This window comes from Mirounga angustirostris, unplaced genomic scaffold, assembly GCF_029215605.1.
Source record: "Mirounga angustirostris isolate CCGP_5_RB_7025 unplaced genomic scaffold, mMirAng1.0.hap1 SCAF_1, whole genome shotgun sequence".
NCBI lineage: Eukaryota > Metazoa > Chordata > Mammalia > Carnivora > Phocidae > Mirounga > Mirounga angustirostris.
Window position 1 is genome coordinate 193,652,598 of NW_026991709.1, and position 18,700 is coordinate 193,671,297.

Here is an 18,700-nt window from a genome sequence, read left to right on the forward strand (position 1 = left end):
AAAAACAAAAACAGGCTTGGGGTAAACCCATGATCTTCTTCAGGGGTTAGACTACATCCCACCCTTCTCTTCTCTCGGGAACTGTCCTTCCCTTTCTCCCATGCCAACCACACAACTCTGCATTCTGACAGCAAGGACACATTGCCATCTGCCTTTTCCTTCCTTCTGTGAAATCCTTGTAACCATTCCCTACATCTACCGTTTTAAGGACTCAGCAAAATCCTCAATGGGAATTTTAATGATGATCTAAAATAGGAAATCCAAGCTTTAACTTTCATTAAATGAATGGCCAGAACTTGTTTGAGAAAGATCCAAACACAAAGAATAAATGGGTTGGGCTCGCCCACCAAGGCTCACACAAGCTTTGGCGTTGGTGTAGAATTGTGTCACATGCTGGCTCATGTAAATCAAAGCCTAGAGCCCAAGAGTGAAAATCAGCTGACTCTGGACTCTGGATGATAGTGAGAACTCAACCCTACTTCATGTTGAAAGCTGGACCTGAGGATGAAAGCAATGGAGCTTTCAGGCCTAACAGAAGAAGACCGTTAGTTGCCTAAAAAAGAGGATGAGGGGAGACCTAACTAAGAAGGAGAAAATTTAGGGGGGCATCCCCACATGTCACCCTACAGCTGAACCTCATGTCCTCCACTGCCTCTAGATGAAGTCCCAGTTGTTCTATATGGCTGACCAGACTTGCTGGGTCTGGCCTGCCTCTCTCAATCCAGCCCCATTCTTTTTATCATCAACCACCTCCCCACCCACTGAACCTCCCACATTCACCCCCAACTCCAATAAGTCCAGACAATGAACTCCTTTCAGTCAATCCCCACCAGGCCTGTACTTCCTGGGGGTGGGGGAGAAGTGACTACCACCTGCAAATAGCACCTTCCTCCTGTAGATTCCCCCCCCCCCGAGTCATCACTCCTTTCAAGAAGCCATCACTGAGTCCCCAGCTGGTTACTTGCCCTCCCTGCCCCCTCCAAGACTGTACCGCTCCCACTCTGCTGTGAGCACCTGCTTCCCGCTTATCCCCACACCCAATACTCAACACACACAAAACCTCCAGGTCCACAGTGGGGGACAACCTGTCTTCCTTATTTACAGAGGCAGCCCTAGTACAATACTTAATTCTTAGCACTGAATAGAATTTGTTAAATGAATAATCAGAACAAAGAAATGAAAAGCGAAGTCATAGAGAAGATTACAGAGTGAAAAGAAGAGAAACAAAGCCTAGACAAAAAAAAATTGACACAGAGGAAAAAACAAAACAAAAGAATCTCCACCCCTTTCAAAAAAACAGATAAACAGAAAGTAAATGAAGTAAGTGGGTACATTTTAGGGAATCCTAAGTTCCACAAAAAAAAAAAAAAAAAAAAAAAATAGAATTAAAATGCTGGCACACTCATGCAATGCAAGAAAGTAATGTAGAATTACTAGAACTCCATTAAATATTTATATGGTTTTATCGGTGCGCTTTTGATTAAACAACCTTTAGAATGAAAATGTGGAGGGCTTATGTACAAAGCAGATGAACCCACAATATTTTCACCAACAGAGGCATCCCAGGGATCTTCTACATTACAAAAGCTTCTTGTGTAATTTGAAACACGACTGGACGTAATTAGTAGTACAGAACAAATGAGCACTGCAAAAAAATACCATCCTCATACTTTTAATACGGAATCGATTACTTTAAAAAGCAAATCCATAGCAGACAAAGCACTGGAGAAACAGTTCTAAAGAAAATCCTGCAAATTGAAACCAGGGCACCAGAAAGTTCTGGGTTGAACTAACAAATGATGCTCTTCTCTATTCAGCTCTGCACAAACACAGGCTGCAGGAGGCATTTAAATTGATTTAATAATATCAGTCCAGTTAATACTGTGTTCATTTAATGCATGGCTTAGGCTTCTCTAAAATCATTTTTTCAAATTTCAGCATCGACAGAATTAGCACCCTCATTTTTATGATAATATTGTTAATTTAATGCATGGCTTGTAGTTAGACTTCAAAGTAAATCAGAAAAATATGCCTTTTCTCTTGTCAGTGACATCTCTCTTCATGCACCAGTGGTTTGACCTTAAATTTTAACTTCGGCTGCACAAAATCACTCTCATATTTCTTCTATTCTTCTATAATTCGATCATTTAGTTCATCAGTCTTAGATTTTGCAATACCCTGCCCATGAAAGCTAAAACAGTTTTTAACATTATCATTTCATGTTTATTCTCCGGAAAGATCTGAATTGGAAGCTTTTCAGTATAATATATAAGATGCATTTAGCCAGTGAGCTTCATACAAACATGCAAACATGCAAAAATGACTGAAATGGCCAAGGAAAGGCTTTTCCACTATTTACCCCCCTCTCCTCCCCTCCCTATTAGGGCCCTGAAAACCAAACAGCAATAATGAAGTAGATTTGTATAAACAAATATCTACAACAAACAAGGGCTTCCGCCATGGTAAAACAAGAATGTATTCTTTACTTTCTCCCTAAAACTCTGAAATGTCTCCTCACACATCTACCCAGCCAGCAGGAGAAAACTGACAGTGTAATGAAGGGTGAAATGATAATGTCCTCTCCCGTAAATGGAATCCAGCCGACAAGAACAATGCACTCAAACAGATTTGCAGGGCATTCTGGACGGAGCTTCAGACGTCCCATCCCCCTGGACTTATAAGAACCTGCAGTGGGGTCTCCCTCTAGACGGAGGCAAGTAACCATTTTAAATAGATGGAAAAACTTACATACACCATATTACTAACTAGAGCAATGTTGCCAGTGTAGAAATGTAAGGTAATGGAGAAAAAAAAACACCACCATGATGTGGCAAGGCATCATTGGTGAAACATACTCAGCGTTGAGAGGGACAGTTCCAGGGAATACACACGGAGATCCACCAATTATCAATCCACTATTTAGAACCCTCAAAGTGTTGGTGTAATGGACTGAATGTGTCTACCTCCGCCCCCCAACTGCATGTTGAAGCCTTATCCCACGGTGTGGTGGTATTTGGAGTTGGGGCCTTTGGGAGGTGATTAGGGCTAGGTGAGGTCATGATGGTCCAGCCTCATGATGGGATTAGTGCCTGCATAAGGGGAGACATGACGGAGCCTGCTCCCTCTCTCTTTCTCTCTCCATGAGCACACATCCTCACAGAAACCAAACCCTCCTGGACCTTGAGCTTGGACTTTCCAGCCTCTAGGACTAAGAAAATAATTTTCTGTATGTCAGCCACCCAGTTTGTTATTTTGTTACAGCAGATGGAGCTAATACAGGCATACCTTGTTTTATTGTGTTCACAGATACTATGTTTATTTTTTTACAAGGTTACTTCTTAAAGGTTTCTGGCAACTCTCTGCAGAGCAAGTCTATCAGCACCATTTTTTCAACCGTGTTTGCTAACTTTGTGTCTCTCTGTCACATTTTGGTAATTCTCACAATATTTCAACCTTTTTCATTATTATATTTGTTATGGTGCTCTGGGATCATCACTTAAAAGCTCAGATGATGATGAGCATTTTTTAGCAATAAAGTATTTTAAAATTAAGGTACAGACATTGTCTTTTAGACAAAATGCTATTGCACACTTACAGACTATAGTATAGCGTAAACATAACTTTTATATGCACTGGTAAACCAAAAACTTCATTTGTATTACTTTATCGCAATACCCGCTAAATTTCGGTGGTCTGGTCCCAAAGCTGCCATATCTCCAAGGTATGCCTGTACACTTTCTAAGTGTGTAAACATTATAACATCCTACTTAAGGGACATTCTCATAATACTTCCGTATGTGCATACCCTTTGGGGCAGCAATTTTACTTCTAGATACTATTCAACAGAAGCATACCCAACCCTGCAAAAATACAGGCCCAAGTCCACTCTCTGCAGCACTCTCGAGTGGAAAAGAGACCCATAACAGCATGATGCCCAGCAAAGGAGGACTGGTTAAATAATTAATGTCAGCTAGAGGTGATGAAATGCTCTGCTCTTCAAATATACTTGCTTACCGATATGAGTATAGAAGCAAGTTGCTGAATATTGTGGAAAATAGGATTCTATTGCTGTGCAAGAATTATGTATGTTCATATACATGGAAAAACTTGGAACAATATGTGGCAAACAGCAAGGAAATAGGAACTTTTCGGAATTGTTTAAAATTTTCACATATGTTGCTTATAATAAAATAATCAACGTGTAAAAGTTACTGTTAATCAGTGGTTCCTTTTATCACCTTGGGCTTTCAATATAAATTTACGAACAAATTTGATCCATTCTCTTACCCATTAGGGGGACAGAGTTCATGATTTTACTATGGAGCCTTCAAATAAAAAAAGTTCAGAGTATCTTTCTATTCATCAAAATAATTATGTAAATAGTCTCAAAGCTGATCGTTTATGTTGAAAACTAACAAGCAGATGTACAGTGAGGGGTAATGGGACCTCTAATGGGTGTCTTTATATAAGGGGACAATTTGGGGTAAAAAAAATATTTTTTCCCCTTAACTATTCTAAAATAAACAGCATGTCTACTTTCAATTATCTTAATCGCTCTGTCTTCATTATTGAGTTGACACTGTTTGTATATCTTAATGAATTTACAAAGATTATTTCAATCGATTGGTTTTGTTAACAGAACGATAAATCCTGACCGATAAAGGATCCACAATGTAATTAGTTAGCACTTCTTATTATGCTAATTTCTGATACTTCTGTAATGAGTAATTAAAGATTAATAAGAAAGATAGTCCCAAATTAGTGGTTTCTTATCTGCGAATGCTTCAGGATGTGTGGGGGATCAAGCTACATTTGCATATTCACGAGGAGACTATATATTTGCATATTCACGAGGAGACTGGAAACTAGAGTAACTTTGCTTGATTTAGAAACCCTAAGTTCTGTCTCAAAGTATCCCTGAAAGAACCCTGCCCTGGGGCCATCCAGTTTCAGGGCAAGACGGTGGAGCAGTTAACTTGTCTCTTCACTTCTGCCCATGAAGCAGAAGGAGGTAAAGCCAGACAGTTTCTGAGTTCTTCCTGGGCCACTTTTTCTGGCTATGTGACCTCAAGCTGGTGGCTTCTACCTTGCGGGGCTTCTGTCTCCACACCACACGGCACAGAGCTGGGGTGAAACCCCAACAAGATCATCCACATCGGACACTTAGGAGGAGTGGGCAAGGCGGCTGTAGGGATTCTTCTTTCAACACGTATTTAAACTCTTACTCTTTCCCAGGCACTGTCCCAGGCACTGGGTCTAGTGAATAAATAAACAATAAATAAATAACCCCTACTCCCATGGAATTTCTTGTTCTCTTTCTCTTCCTTTTCTTCTTCAGGGCTTTTTGAAATTGGAAGCTATAAATCATGGGTGCTCTGCAGCTGCGTCTTCTTGCTCAGTCTCCTCAGAAGCACGCAGGCAGGACACTAATTCAAGCAATCCCAATGCAATATAAATCCAAAGTATCGTGATGACGCACTCTGCTCGGGAGCCTGGGGAAGCCACACAGACCAACAAGCTTGGAGCCCGTCTGCGCTGCTCTTCAAATAACACCCCTACCTTCACATCCTGCCCTCGGTGCGGGCCTCCTGGGCCCAGGCTCAGGTAATTCTGGCAGCAGCTCTGTGGGTGATGCGATTACTCAAGCTTCCGCTGGTGGGCTGATGGCTCAGACTGATGTGGTTTGCCCCAAGATGTGCAGCTAGCTATATGTGGCAGAACTAGGGTTCAAAACTAGGTCCCAACCCCAAAGTGCCAGGTCCATCGCCCTTGCACGCTGCCCCGGCTGCCTGCTGTAGCCACTTGGTGTCCTAGGTAGAGGTGATGTGGCAAAGCACAGTTGACCACCGGGCAGGAGCACCTGGTTAATTACTCAGGGAAAAGAAGCGGGCTAATTGTGGCTCTAATCTTTAGGGAGAGTAGGAGGGACATCACACCACAGAACTGGGGAGAAGAGGAAAAAGAACTGGAGATGGAAACCAGAATTAGTGTTCCTTTCCAGGGCATGTTACTGCCCTACTGGGGTCTTGGGTCTCCCACATCCCTGCTCTTGGACCTCAGGCAAGTCACTGACCCTCTCAAGCCCAGCAGCTCCACCTGAGAAAATGCGAAAACCACCTTCCACCTCCTAGAGCTGCCGTGAGGAACAAAGAAATGCAAATACAAAGAGTAAGCAAATGGCATTCAGTAGGTACTTAATAAATGCCACTTTGGTTTCCGAAGCTGAGATCAAGTGTTCTGTGAGCCTTAGACAGCTCTCCACAGTTTAGTTGTTTTAGCATCATGATTATTATTACTATCATTGTCATCAGACTAATCTAGCTTAAAGTTAATTTCCACTAGCCATTTAAGGAACATCTTGCAAGGTCTAATTCCCCAAGGTTCCAAAAAGGTTGGCTCCCAGGAAAACCAAATCTGGTGCTACTCTGCCAGGTGGCCATGCCTGAGTGTGTGGTACAGAGAGGAAATATGCTCCACTACTTTCCCAGACTCTGAAAGCCTTTCCAACATCCTGATTCCATGAACCCCCATGGGACTCACCGGTCCTCATCTGGGGTGGGATGTGTGTACAAAAGCAATGAGAATGTGAACCAGTTGCTGCTAAAAGAGCAGATGGACCCAAAGTGCAGAGAAAGCACAAAACAGATGCACTCACAGCAATTATGTTGAAAAAGTCATCATCCCCCAGTGTATCCAGAATAGATGAGACGGTTTGCTTTGCAATAGTGAGACGCAGTCCTTTCATGCTGCCACTGACATCCACTAAAATGACCACGTCTTTCGGAGAAGTCGCTGCCTGGATGTACCTAGGTCAGGGGAAAATTAAGTAAAAATGAAGTAAAAATGAACCTCTTTGCGAGTTCTCTCTTTAAAACGTAATGAAGAGGTTTGACCATTTCCTACCATTTTCGGTTCCTACAGTCAAAGGCAATGACTCCATTCTCATCTGGTTCCCATTTAATCCCTAGAAGAAAAATGGAGTTATGAGAAACCCAGAAACTTCAAATATTTATTCATAGCATTTCAAGGCTGCTCTGCTTTGCTGATTGAACAGACAGGGTGAAAAATCACATGCAACGACCAGCCCTGGAGCTCATCACATGCTCCATCGCCACCTCTGGGAAGGTGCTTTCATGCTGTAACACCATAGCGAACATGGCCTTAGCTCAGTTGTTCAAGGCCTGCTGGAGAGTGGGGACATCCTCAGTAACGTGTTATCTGTCAACAAAGGACGTGACTCCAGCCCCTTCCCGTGGCCAATGGTCATTTCTCACTGTCCAGCAAGTTGTTGGACCTAGTAGCATCATTCACAGACTTCTGGGCAGAGTCAGGCCATGTAACTGGGTCTGGGCAAAGCAATGTGTGTAGCATGGTGGGTAGAAAGCCTCGATACATTTCCATCCCAGAATATACGCAGGTCTGTTTTCCCCTCACTTCTGTATTTATAATCAGGGATACTGGCCTGGCTTTCCACACTGAGATGGAAAAAAAAAAATGGCCATAATTATGCTGTGTTACAAAGTTTGAATTTCAGGCTTTGAAGCCTGGGGAGTTTTCCCCATGTGTAAGATGGGATCCCATATCCTTCGTCTTGTGGTTTGCAGACTGGTCGGGATACGTCCAAGGTTGACATTCTCTATTTATAACTTGGTTGTTAAGAATAAAATTTCATTTAAAAAGAAAAGTGGTTGCTGCCTGAAAATAAGATAGTGAGTCATTGTTTTCAACCATCAGTGCTGCTCAGGGATGGAGGATTTAAAATACAGACTTTAGAGTGAAGAAAATAAAAACAGAAAAATGACTTTCACAGGAGGAAATCCTGACTCAGATGGTAGCACTGGGAGTCTCCTGTCCAATTACTGATGGCCAAGTTTCAGGACCCTGCCAAAATAATAATAGTATGTGCTTGAGATAACACCCCCAAATTAGTACTCAGAAAACCATGAGATGGCAGTTTGCTACCCAGAGAATCATTTTATTATGTTCTCCTTGTACCTACATGTCCCACCTACAAATGGGCCAATTTAAAGAATTTCCTGTACCAAATCAGAAACCAGAAGTATGAGAATCGAAGGTCATTAGGCAATGAAGACAAAATAAATCCGACATGCTATTGTACACTAAGGGACAAGAACACAGTTTATTTAAAAATAAGAAATACACTGCTTTGTATAAAGCCAAGTACAGTTAGGGTAGCATGGTCTTAACACATAGTGAAATTATATCCATGGTGAGGCTAGGTAATGTTCCAATATCAAAAGCATTGGTTTGAACCCAAATAAAGAGATTTTTTTTTTTTTAATGAGTTGACCCATGGTAGACCTTCAGCGGATGTTTGTTTCTTGAACTGAATTGTGGTGAGTGTTCTTAGACCAGGACTGTGCCCAATCCTGCTCCGCCCCTCCCCACTCTTCCATCCTTCCTCCCCATCATAGCCCCATCCCTGTGTGCCCCACGAGACAAGAAAAGGTGCAATTCTTTTTTTATAGTCCCAGCTTTTAGGCTAGGGCCTGGGGGCGGGGGGGAGGGATTAAAGACACTTAACGCCCTCCTTCTGGTTTGAGATCATTCCCCTGCACATGCGCATGTAACTCCTCCCAGGCACTGCTGTACTTGGTGCTTTTTGAAAAGCTGACATGAAATTTGTCTGTTGGGAAACGTGGTAAAGGATATAATTCCAGAAGAAAGTGGAACAGACAGGACAACCCCAGAGCCTTTTGCCTACTCATCACAATGTTCATCAAACTCCAGTACTCTGCCAGTTGATGGACAGAGCAGTGACTGGGAAACATGGACTTGGCCCTTGCCTGCCCTCAGGAGGCCTCACATCAGCAGGGAAGCTGGCACATGATAAGAAATCACATGCACCAGAGATGTTACAAAGATGAAGTGCCTGAGGCTATGGTAGTGTGCAAAAGGTGATCCCAATCTCTAATAGGAAGAAGGATCTTCCAATGAGAGCAGAAGGATGGTATATTAGTTTTCTAGAGCTGATGTAACAAAAGTCCTACAAATTGGGTGGGTTAACAGGAAAGAACTCTCTCACAGTTCTGGAGGATAGAAGTCTAAAATCAAGGTGTTGGTGGGCCACATTCCCTCTAAAGCTCTAGAGAGGAAATTTTTCTCACCTCTTCTCAGCTTCTGCTGGCTCCCAGCAATCCTTGGTGCTCCTTGACTTGTAGCTGCATCACCTCAATCTCTGTCTCTGTCTTCCTTCTGTCTTCATCCTCTCCTCTTATAAGGACATCAGTCATATTGGATTTAGGGCCCACCCTAATTCAGTGTGATCTCATCCCAACTTACTTAATTACATTTGCAAAGACCCCTATTTCCAAGTCAGGTCACATACTGAGGCTCCAGGTGGACATAAATAATTTGGGGGAGACACGACTCAATCCACTGCAGATGGGTAGGACTTATAAAACAAAAGTAAGTCGTGGCCACAGGGTGAATAAGAATACCCATGCATACAGAACGACATGTGCAAAGGTCCTGAGGTTGAAAAGAGCATGTCAAGTTCAAGGAAATGGAGAAATTCTGGTATGGCTGTGCATAGAGAATGTCTAGGACAGAGGAAAGGAGCCTGGGTGGCAGCAGAAACCATGCGACTTGAGGCCCTTCCTGGTAAGGACTTGAGGTACACATTGAGTGGGAATGAAGACCCTACCTTGAGACAGTTCTAGGCATAGCTGTCTAAGGTGGAACAATAAAGGTCACACCTTGACTCAAGTCAGGACTGGATGGGCCCTGAGTGGCCATCTTGCCCAAACTTGACTCTTGGGTCAAAATCTTCAACTCATAGAAGGGACTCTAGGCTCTCAGAGTTCAGAAGATCTTCCTGAGATTTCCAGTTATGACTAGGACTTGTCTCCCAAGTCCCCACCCACCATGCTTTTCCTTACATAGGCATTTCCATGAAGATGTCCCATGAGAAGTTCTCTGGGTGTTAGCATGAGTTAAATGAATAAAAGTAAAACTGGTTTCTATGCTCTGCATGGGAAAGACACCTAAGGGCCTTTAATCTGCTCATGTCATTTTGAATCTCTACAACTGGATTGACAGAGGCAGCACTGACCAAGCAAACTGACCACTGAGCCCTTCCTTTTCCAATCTCACAACAAAATGTTTTAGGAGACAAACTTCAGGAAACCCTGCCCCAGATGGTACTATCTTCCCTAGGATATATCAACTTTCCAGGATATAATTTTTTTTACACACAGATATTTTGAATATGTTCAAGTAACTTCAAATCCCAGAGAAATAATAGTTGGCTCATCCTAAATCTTTCAGAACCGGGAAATCGACACTTAACCAAGAAGCACCTCCATGAGCTATATCATTTCTGGGATTGACAGTATGCCTTTTTGGGATGCCACCCAGGTTGACTGGGGCATAAATTTCAAAATAAAAAGAATGATGCAGTCATTGGCTTGGGAAGACTTGGAGGAAGGGGAGCAGTAGAGAAAAGAAGAGGACCATAGCTCTATGCTGTAATTATGCCAGTTCCCCACTTGGTCACTGCATCCCACCAGACTGTAGCCGGGGACCAGCTTCCCAGAGAGGCAGCAGCTCTACTGTAGCTGAGGAGGCAGGGCTGCTACTACCAGTGTGACAGGCATAAACTCTGATCTACTGAGTGATTCGTTCATTCAACAAATATATACTAATATGTAGGTTGAGGATGGTAACAGAGTGATAGCCAAATGTCTCCATCCTCCTGGGGTAGATATCCTAGCAAAGAAGATGGGGACTGAAAGCCTGATGGCTCAGGATTGCAGGGCAGAGATCGTATTTTATAGAGTAAGAACTGCCATGAGAACAAAGCATGAAAGAGGTGGTGAAAATATTAACACCATCACCAACTCCCTCCCATCCTGCTGGTATGACTTGGTCTGTCAGTTAACCTCCTGGTCTGTTTCCTCATTGGTAAAATGTAGATTATAGTAGCTCCAGCCCACAGGATCATTGTGAGGATTAAATCAGACAATGCTTGTGTAAACACCCAGCACAGTGCTCAATAAATGGGGGTCACTATCACTAGCACTAATATTAATATGACATTAATATTAATGGCACCCCTGAAGACTCCCAAGGATGACACTGAAATAAACGGAGCTTCGATAAGGCCTGAGTAACCAATCCTGCAGAGCTCACAGGCCCTTTACTAGTATTTTGTTGCTGCGGTGGTTGCTGGTGTTCAGGAAAGCCTCCCCGAGGCTCTGTGTTCTCTCTCTGTTCAGTGAGACCTTTTTGTAATACAGGCACTGAAAGGTAGACCAGTACCTTGGAAACTGGGTATCAGACCACAAAAGTCTTTTCCCATAGAGTTACACTGTTCAACGTGATAGCTACTAGCCACATGTGGCGACTTAATTTTAGATTTAAATTAATTCAATTTAAATAAAATTCACATTTTAGTTCCTCAGTCTCATCAGGCACATCTCACATGCTCAATAGGCACATGTGGCCTGTGGTTACCATATCAGACATTGTAGACATAGAACACTACCTCATCCAAAAGACAGCACGTGGAAGTGTTGCCACATGCCCCCAGGACCTACGGTGAGCTTGTGGAGGCCTAGGTAAATCTATACAGAAAGAGAAAACACCATGACAGGTATGCTACTAAGCTGATGTTTACTATAATTCCCAGAAGCTGACATTGTGCTCCTTCTTAGTGATCGCCTAGCATCTTCTATTTCCCCAATCTTAGCATGAAACACACTGTACCATCATGACCTGTTCACCTGTCTCTGTCTCCCTGGTGGTCCTTGTTCCTTCCTTTAGGATCCCCTCCAGGCAAGGCCATAGTAATCCTGACCAATCCCCATGGTTTCAGATGGCTAGGCTTCCCACTGTCCAGGCTCCCTCGCTTAAGGATGTGGGGGCATATGACCCAGACCAAACTAATCCTGGGACTTTCATCTAAGCCATTGGGACAGATTCTCTCTCTTCCTCTGCGACCATAATTGAAAAATAATCCTGCAAGTACACAGCCATGTTCCCCATCACTAGGGGATCACCTGCCAGTGAAACATGGTCAGAATAGAGAAAGGTGGTGTTGAAAGGGGAAAGGAAAGATTCATAATCCAAATGACAATGCTGAATACTGGGACCCAGCTGTGTCTCAGAACAACACATTCCCTAGATTTCAAGTTACATGAGCCAATAAATGCGTTCCTTGCTGGAGCTAGCTGAAATGGGGTTTCTGTCACTTGAAACCCAAATCCCTAAGGAATGTATTTCCCCAAAGCAGGAGCTGCATGAGGGCAGAGACCTTATCTGTTAAGTTCACCATTTTCTCTTCTGGACCTCACATAGTGCTTGGAACAAACTAAGAACTCAGGACATACTTACGTAAGATTGAAGAACTATCCTTTCTGTTTAAGGACATGCACACTTACCACTGATTCACACTATTGCGCCACTCTAAACATGGAAAGAAGTATCCTGAAAATAAGAAATCCTAGCAAAAAATGTCCATGGATCACTCTTCTAATGATCATTTTATGTCCAAGAGACAAGAGGTGTGTTGTTCTCTGTTCAGAACCAAGCACTGAGTGAGCACAGGGCATTCTCAGGGCAGTGAAACCCCTTAGGAGGACTGTGATTCATGTCTTTATTAACACAGAAAAGATGCAGGAATTTTATAAAGTCAAAATTCTGCCACAAATGTCATAAAAATGGTAAGCATTTCTCAGTCCACCGTTCTGACTGATAAAAACCTTGTATGTAAATTAAATCAGTCTCCCCTATTACATACAACCTTCATGAGGATTCCTTTTTGTTATGGAGTGAAGTTGCCCCCCCATGCCCCCAAAAATTCATAGGTTGAAGACTAACATTACCCTGTGTGATAGTGTGAAGAGGTGGGGCCTTTGGGAGATAATGAGGTTTAGATGAGGTCATGAGGATGGAGCCCCCGTGGGATTAGTGCCCTTCTACGAAGAGTAAGAAATACCCGAGCTTCCACTCTTTACCACGTGGGGAGGGAGACAGGGGGAAGGTGGCCATCTGAAAGCCAGAAAGAGGGCTCTCACCAAGAACCAAATCTGCCAACACCTTGAGCTCAGACTTCCCAGCCCCCAGAACTATGAGAAATGAGTATCTGTTGTTTAAACCACCCAGTCTGTGGTATTTTGTTACGGCAGCCTGAGATGACTAATGCACCTTCTTATTTTCATTGTTTTCAAATTTCCTCATGACCATAGTTGGAGGACTTCCTGCTGGTGGAGACAACAAATGATCTGTGGTTTCTTCTTATCGGCTCCACCTTGAATCAAATGCCACATGGTAAGATGGTAAGAGTTCCCTGTGGCTTCCTCAATGGATCAGCCCCCCACCACACTTGATTTGCAGGAACATCTGCATTAAATTTACTCTCTGTGGAGGGTATCAAAGCAGATTGCAATTTGGTGACACTGGAACTTTAATAGGCCACTGTTTATTATAACATTGTCTTTACTAGGATGCTTATTGTTTACATATCCGTGAGCTCCAGGAGGAACCATGCATGCCCTGTTGAACACGGCTCTTGGGAAATGTTGAATAATCTGGCAAAGCAGACACTTGGCAGGCAAGTCTCAGGGGACAGATGCTGTGTGCAGGGAAAACGGCTCCTTGAGGCGGAGGCTGACGGTCTCTGTGCCTCAAAGTGGGAAGACATCAGGTGCCTAGTCTTACTTAATGAAAACATAAAAGACTCCACTTAATTGCTCCAAGATTATGCAGGGTGTTTTTTTCCTTCTTTTAGGTTGAGCTTGTTAATTTCTGCAGCTGTGATGTTGGCATGATTGTAGCCTCGAGTCCTGTTTTCACAACTTGTGAGCAAAATTAAAACTTCCCTTCTTAATTAAAATTCAAACCAAGCCAGAATTAAATTCTTATTGCAAAGCAGAGGGCTCAGGAGGCCTCAGAAGGAACACCTGCTCCAAAGGTATGATGAACAAACTGACAAACATACCCATTTGAGGGTGCGATTGGTGGCCCTAAGGATGAGTTGCTGACCTCAGTGGTGCTTTGGCCATCGCCAAGCTCTTCCCCCGAGGGCGGTCAGCTCTGGAGTGGGGAAACCTAAGTTCAAATTTTCCACTTCTTACACCTTCGGTCAGAATTTAATTCAGCCCAATGATGACTCATTCTTTTCCACAATAATAACAACAACGATAAGAATTGTAGTAGTCAATAGTAATAAAAACAAACTCTTGTCCAGAAAGATCAAATTTGGTATGTCTCACACTCCAGTTCCTCACTTTTGGTGGCAGCTCTATAAACTGCTCTATTAAGCCGTGGAAACCTATGCAGAGCTAAATGCCTATGTGTGCGCGTCTCACACACATGTACACACGTGCGTGCATGCAGATGCCATGCTCCCATGTCTATCTGACAAGAGATTTAACTGATTTGAATGTAATCGTTCATTTTCTCCTAATAGGAGGGGGAAAAAAATTTAACCCTGAACACAAAAGAAAAATATCACAGGATCATTAATCTCAATCATAATTCTCAAGGCAGGGATACTCACCTGGATACTGCCTAAAAAATCCCTTCGCACTTCCAAAGTACTGCCATATGAGGGAGGGGTCCCGATCAAAGTTATCGACAAAAACTTTGTTTAGGGATTCGGACCAATAAACCCCATTGACGATTGCTGGGTCTGAAAAGAAAGGGAAGAGGAATGTTACAAACCAAAGTGAGAGAGAACCCCGGCGGGCATCCCTCAGAACTGGCAGATAGCAGCATGACGTTCACCTTGCGGGAAGCTGTGAAGAAAGTTATAGCTCTCCAAATGTTTAGCTCCTGGGAATTCCATACATTAGGGCTTCCTCATCCTGCCCAAGTCCCCACAGCCACCCAGGAGCCTTTATTGAGGACTCCTTACTTGAAAGACACATCCCTGTATTTGTAACTTTCAACCTTGCACAGCACAGAGTTCCTGAGAAAGCAAAGAGAGACCTTCTTAGTGTTATTTTCCACCTTTTCCTCTCCTAAGTCAGAACCCAGCATTAAAAACAGGAGAAATGTGTTTTCTCTCATTGCAATGACCTCAGCCAACACTGTCCCATTCCAATTCTCTCTACCTCTGACTTCAAAGTTTGCTTGTAAAAAAATAAGTAAGTAAATTGGAGTTACATAACTGCATCTCTCTACTTCTTTTGTTCAGTAGATGGTGAGCTCTGGGAGGGCAGGAACCAATTCCCTTGGTCTTCCGCTATACCCCCTTTGACCAGGACATGGCAGAAATTCCAACCATTTATGGACGCATGAAGAGATGGATGGATGGGTGAATGAATAAAAACAAAGGTTGTTTGCCAGTCCTCAAGTGGCATAGTAAACCAATGAGCAAAATAATGCTAGAAATGTTCATGTACATTAGGTATCGTGATAAGGAAACTCACGTTGGCACCATTGCGCCCCATCCCTCCTCCACGTGGCCTGCCCACTGCCAGCCTGCTGCCCCAAGATGCTCATCAGAAGAGGCATGAGACAGAGCCCACAAAATGGCGCCTGACCCAGTGGACAGACATGGCATCTTGTATTGTCTTACTTCTAGCCTGCCTATTCTTTCAAATCACTTACCCAGATTCCATAGACAAGTGGGATTCTGACTTTCATCTCAAGGGTAAGTGCTCAAACTCTTATAAACTATAATAAACCACATCATAGGCTGGGAGAGTGAAAATGACCAATTCAACCTTTTACCACAAAGTAATTTTGAGAAAGACTTTATCCTCACAATCCTGGAAAATGGAACCCTTTATTGTTCCCGTGCAAGCTTGACAATAATTACTGTGATTCACTCCTTGCTACAAAAGCCACTTAAATTAATCCACAAAGAGGTAAATACAATAATGACACTGAAAACTCCATGGCTCTTGCCTCCTCCATCAGTGGCCTCAATTATGTTGCCATCATATAAAAACTTTCCACAATTAGAAGCAAAAATTCCATTTTGCTCACTCACTGTCTCGACATGTTAAGGAGTCAAACGGTTTCCAGTTAGAGAATTGTTTTTCTTGACTGTGGTTTCTTTGGGGGTAGTAAAAGGCTACCCATGCCCTCAGGTGGTCCTAGAAACCTAAGATTGCCCCCTTGGGGGACTGTGAGCACCTTCAGAAATGCAAAAGGAGTGGTGACGGTCAGAGGATTATTTCACCAATCGTTTGGACACTAAATCTCACTCTGAAATTATGCCTCTTTAAAAAAAGGGGCTTTGATCTTCCCAGGGCATGGTGAACAAGGGAAGTAGAATCACTAAAAATATGGTCTAGTTAAAATGAGGGCTGTGTTACACACACCTGTTTGATCAGATATTTGAGATAACACGTCCTCTGGCTCATAAAGTAATCACAGTGTGTTGATTTCACAATTTTGCTTAGCAAGCAATTTTCATAGAATGGAAAATCTTGAATTGCTGTCCATAATTCTTCATCTAAGAGATGAAAAAAAGAGGAGAGTCTGGGTGGCCCAGTCAGTTGAGTGGCCGACTCCTGATTTCAGCTCAGATCATGATCTTAGGGTCCTGAGATCGAGCCCCTCACAGAAGGCTCTGTGCTCAGCGGGCAGTGTGCTTGAGATTCTCTCTCTCTCTCCCTCTGCTTCTCCCTCTGCTCTCTCTCTCTCTAAAGGAAATAAATAAATCTTTAAAAAGAGAGAAAGATGAAAAAAAGAAACAGGAAAATGATAACGTTATAAAATGAGGACTTCATCTAAATATCTGGGTTAAAAAAAAGTTAAAAATCATTTTCCCAACATGGTTGACAGAGAGCAGAAATGAAATAGCCCAAAGGCTCAGTGCCTCGCATCACACCCCCTGTAGCCAGGTCCCTAGTTCCTTCCACTCTCCACTGAGGGGGAGGTGAACATGACATTGTGGACCAGCACCCCAGCTTCATGTTTCCTCTATGGCTGCTGAGCAGAGGTCACCTGCAAAAGTCTTAAGGTCACCTGCAAAAACAACAGCATCCTCCTAAGCAGCAAGTTTCCCTTTTTCTTTGATTGTGTTTTGTTTCAAACTTTGTTGAAGAGGCTCCCTCCCCCTGCTGCCTCATTTGGGGTTCTTCAGGAGTCTTAGATTAATCTGAGCTTTGGCTCCACTCCCACCCCAAATCTTCCTAGGGGGCTAATGTACTGTATTAGCTTCCTGTGGCTGCTACCACAAATTACCACAAACTGGGTGACTTAAAACAACAGAAGTTTACTCAGGAGACCAGAAGTCCAAAATCAAGGTATTGGCAAGATGGGTTCCTTCTGCAGGCTCTGAAGGAGATTCTGTTCCAAGCCTCTCTCCTGGCCTCTGATGGTCACCAGCAACCATTAGTGTTTCTTGCCTTGGAGACACAATTGGCCCAATTTCTTCCTCCGTCTACGGGGCCTTCCCTCTGTGTACCTGTGTGTCATATCTCCTTTTCTTTAAGGAAACCAGTCACTGTATTTGGGGTTCACCCTAAATTCAAGATGATCTCATCTCAAAATCTTTAACTTAATTATATCCGCAAGACCCTGTGTCCAAATAAAGTCACATTTGCAGGATGTACTGGAGGTTAGGAGTTGGGCATATCTTCTGGGGCCACCATTAGACCCACTACATGTATTCATACTCCCTTAATTATACTATATAATATATCCATATTTTGTGATTTGTATGTATTCTTTTTAAAATATGAGTTTAGTGAGTGTAGGCCTTTTTCCTAGTGAAGGATGTTTAAAGGCCTTTTAATGGAAACAATTCAGATTCTCATGTCTGCGTTGTAATTTTATGAGCTTACCATTCTTCCCAATCTCTGCCTCTTCCCAATCTGTCAATGGGTCCTGCTATAATGCTCTAATCTGGGTTGAAATCATTTCCCTTAATGCCTAGTGTATGTCAATGCCCACCGTTTCCTGCTCAATAAAGTGAACTCCATGTAACACGGCCATTTTCTCCAACATCCCTGTCCATTCAGCACCAAATTATTATTCATAGTGGTCAATATGAAATTCAGGAATTGCAGTTCTGCTTCCTGCTTCCTCTACCTCCTGAGAGATTAAATTACCTCTGATGCCAGTCAGAAATTTATCAGATGTTCAGCTTTTAGTAGAACAGACTACTAGCAGATGTTTAGAAAGTAAGAGTCCCACACCCCCTTTGTAATCTATTTGCAATTTGTATCTGAAAAGCGGCTCACACATCCCTGCTTTGCCTTTATGATGTATCCTATAACCCATCAAAAATCACATTTATAGTTCCCTTATTTTATTTCCACCCAAAGAACTGCTCTCATCTGTGTTTCCCCATCCTCCAACAAGTTTGCACTTTGCTACATGGGGGTTGTCTGATGTTATAGAAGGTTGATGTTCTCTCTGCACACTCACACACCCTTCCAATTCAGTTCTGTATCTTTGAATGAGTAGCCCCCTTTGTCATCTGAAGGTCCATCCTCCTGAGTCAATCAGCCCTTTGGGTTCAAGCAAATTAATGGATGTAAAGCACTTAGCACAGCAACTGGCACATCCAAAATGGTCCACAAACATGGCCATTATTTATGCCATGCATGAGCAAATATATAAATAAGGTCCCAGGAAGAGTCCCCACTTCTTCTATCCCTGTTCTCTGCAGCAAGAATCCCTGGGCAGCACCCTAATAGTGCAGCACACCAGTCTGAAATGCAGGCTTTGGAGTTGGAGTCTTGGATATGAGACCTCGCTTGGCACCTGTTAG

At 43.0% G+C, this 18,700-nt stretch overlaps 1 protein-coding gene across 1 annotated transcript in view; it reads right to left on the minus strand.

Moving 5' to 3' along the window:
- Positions 1-18,700, minus strand: part of CACNA2D3 (calcium voltage-gated channel auxiliary subunit alpha2delta 3) — an 858,477-nt gene that overhangs the window by 456,773 nt on the left and 383,004 nt on the right. Inside the window, exons 6-8 of the mRNA XM_064595053.1 lie at positions 14,525-14,656; positions 6,904-6,964; positions 6,656-6,806 (exon numbers count right to left, since the gene is read on the minus strand). Of these exons, the coding sequence (XP_064451123.1) occupies positions 6,656-6,806; positions 6,904-6,964; positions 14,525-14,656 (344 nt within the window). The remainder of the gene's footprint in view (positions 1-6,655; positions 6,807-6,903; positions 6,965-14,524; positions 14,657-18,700) is intronic.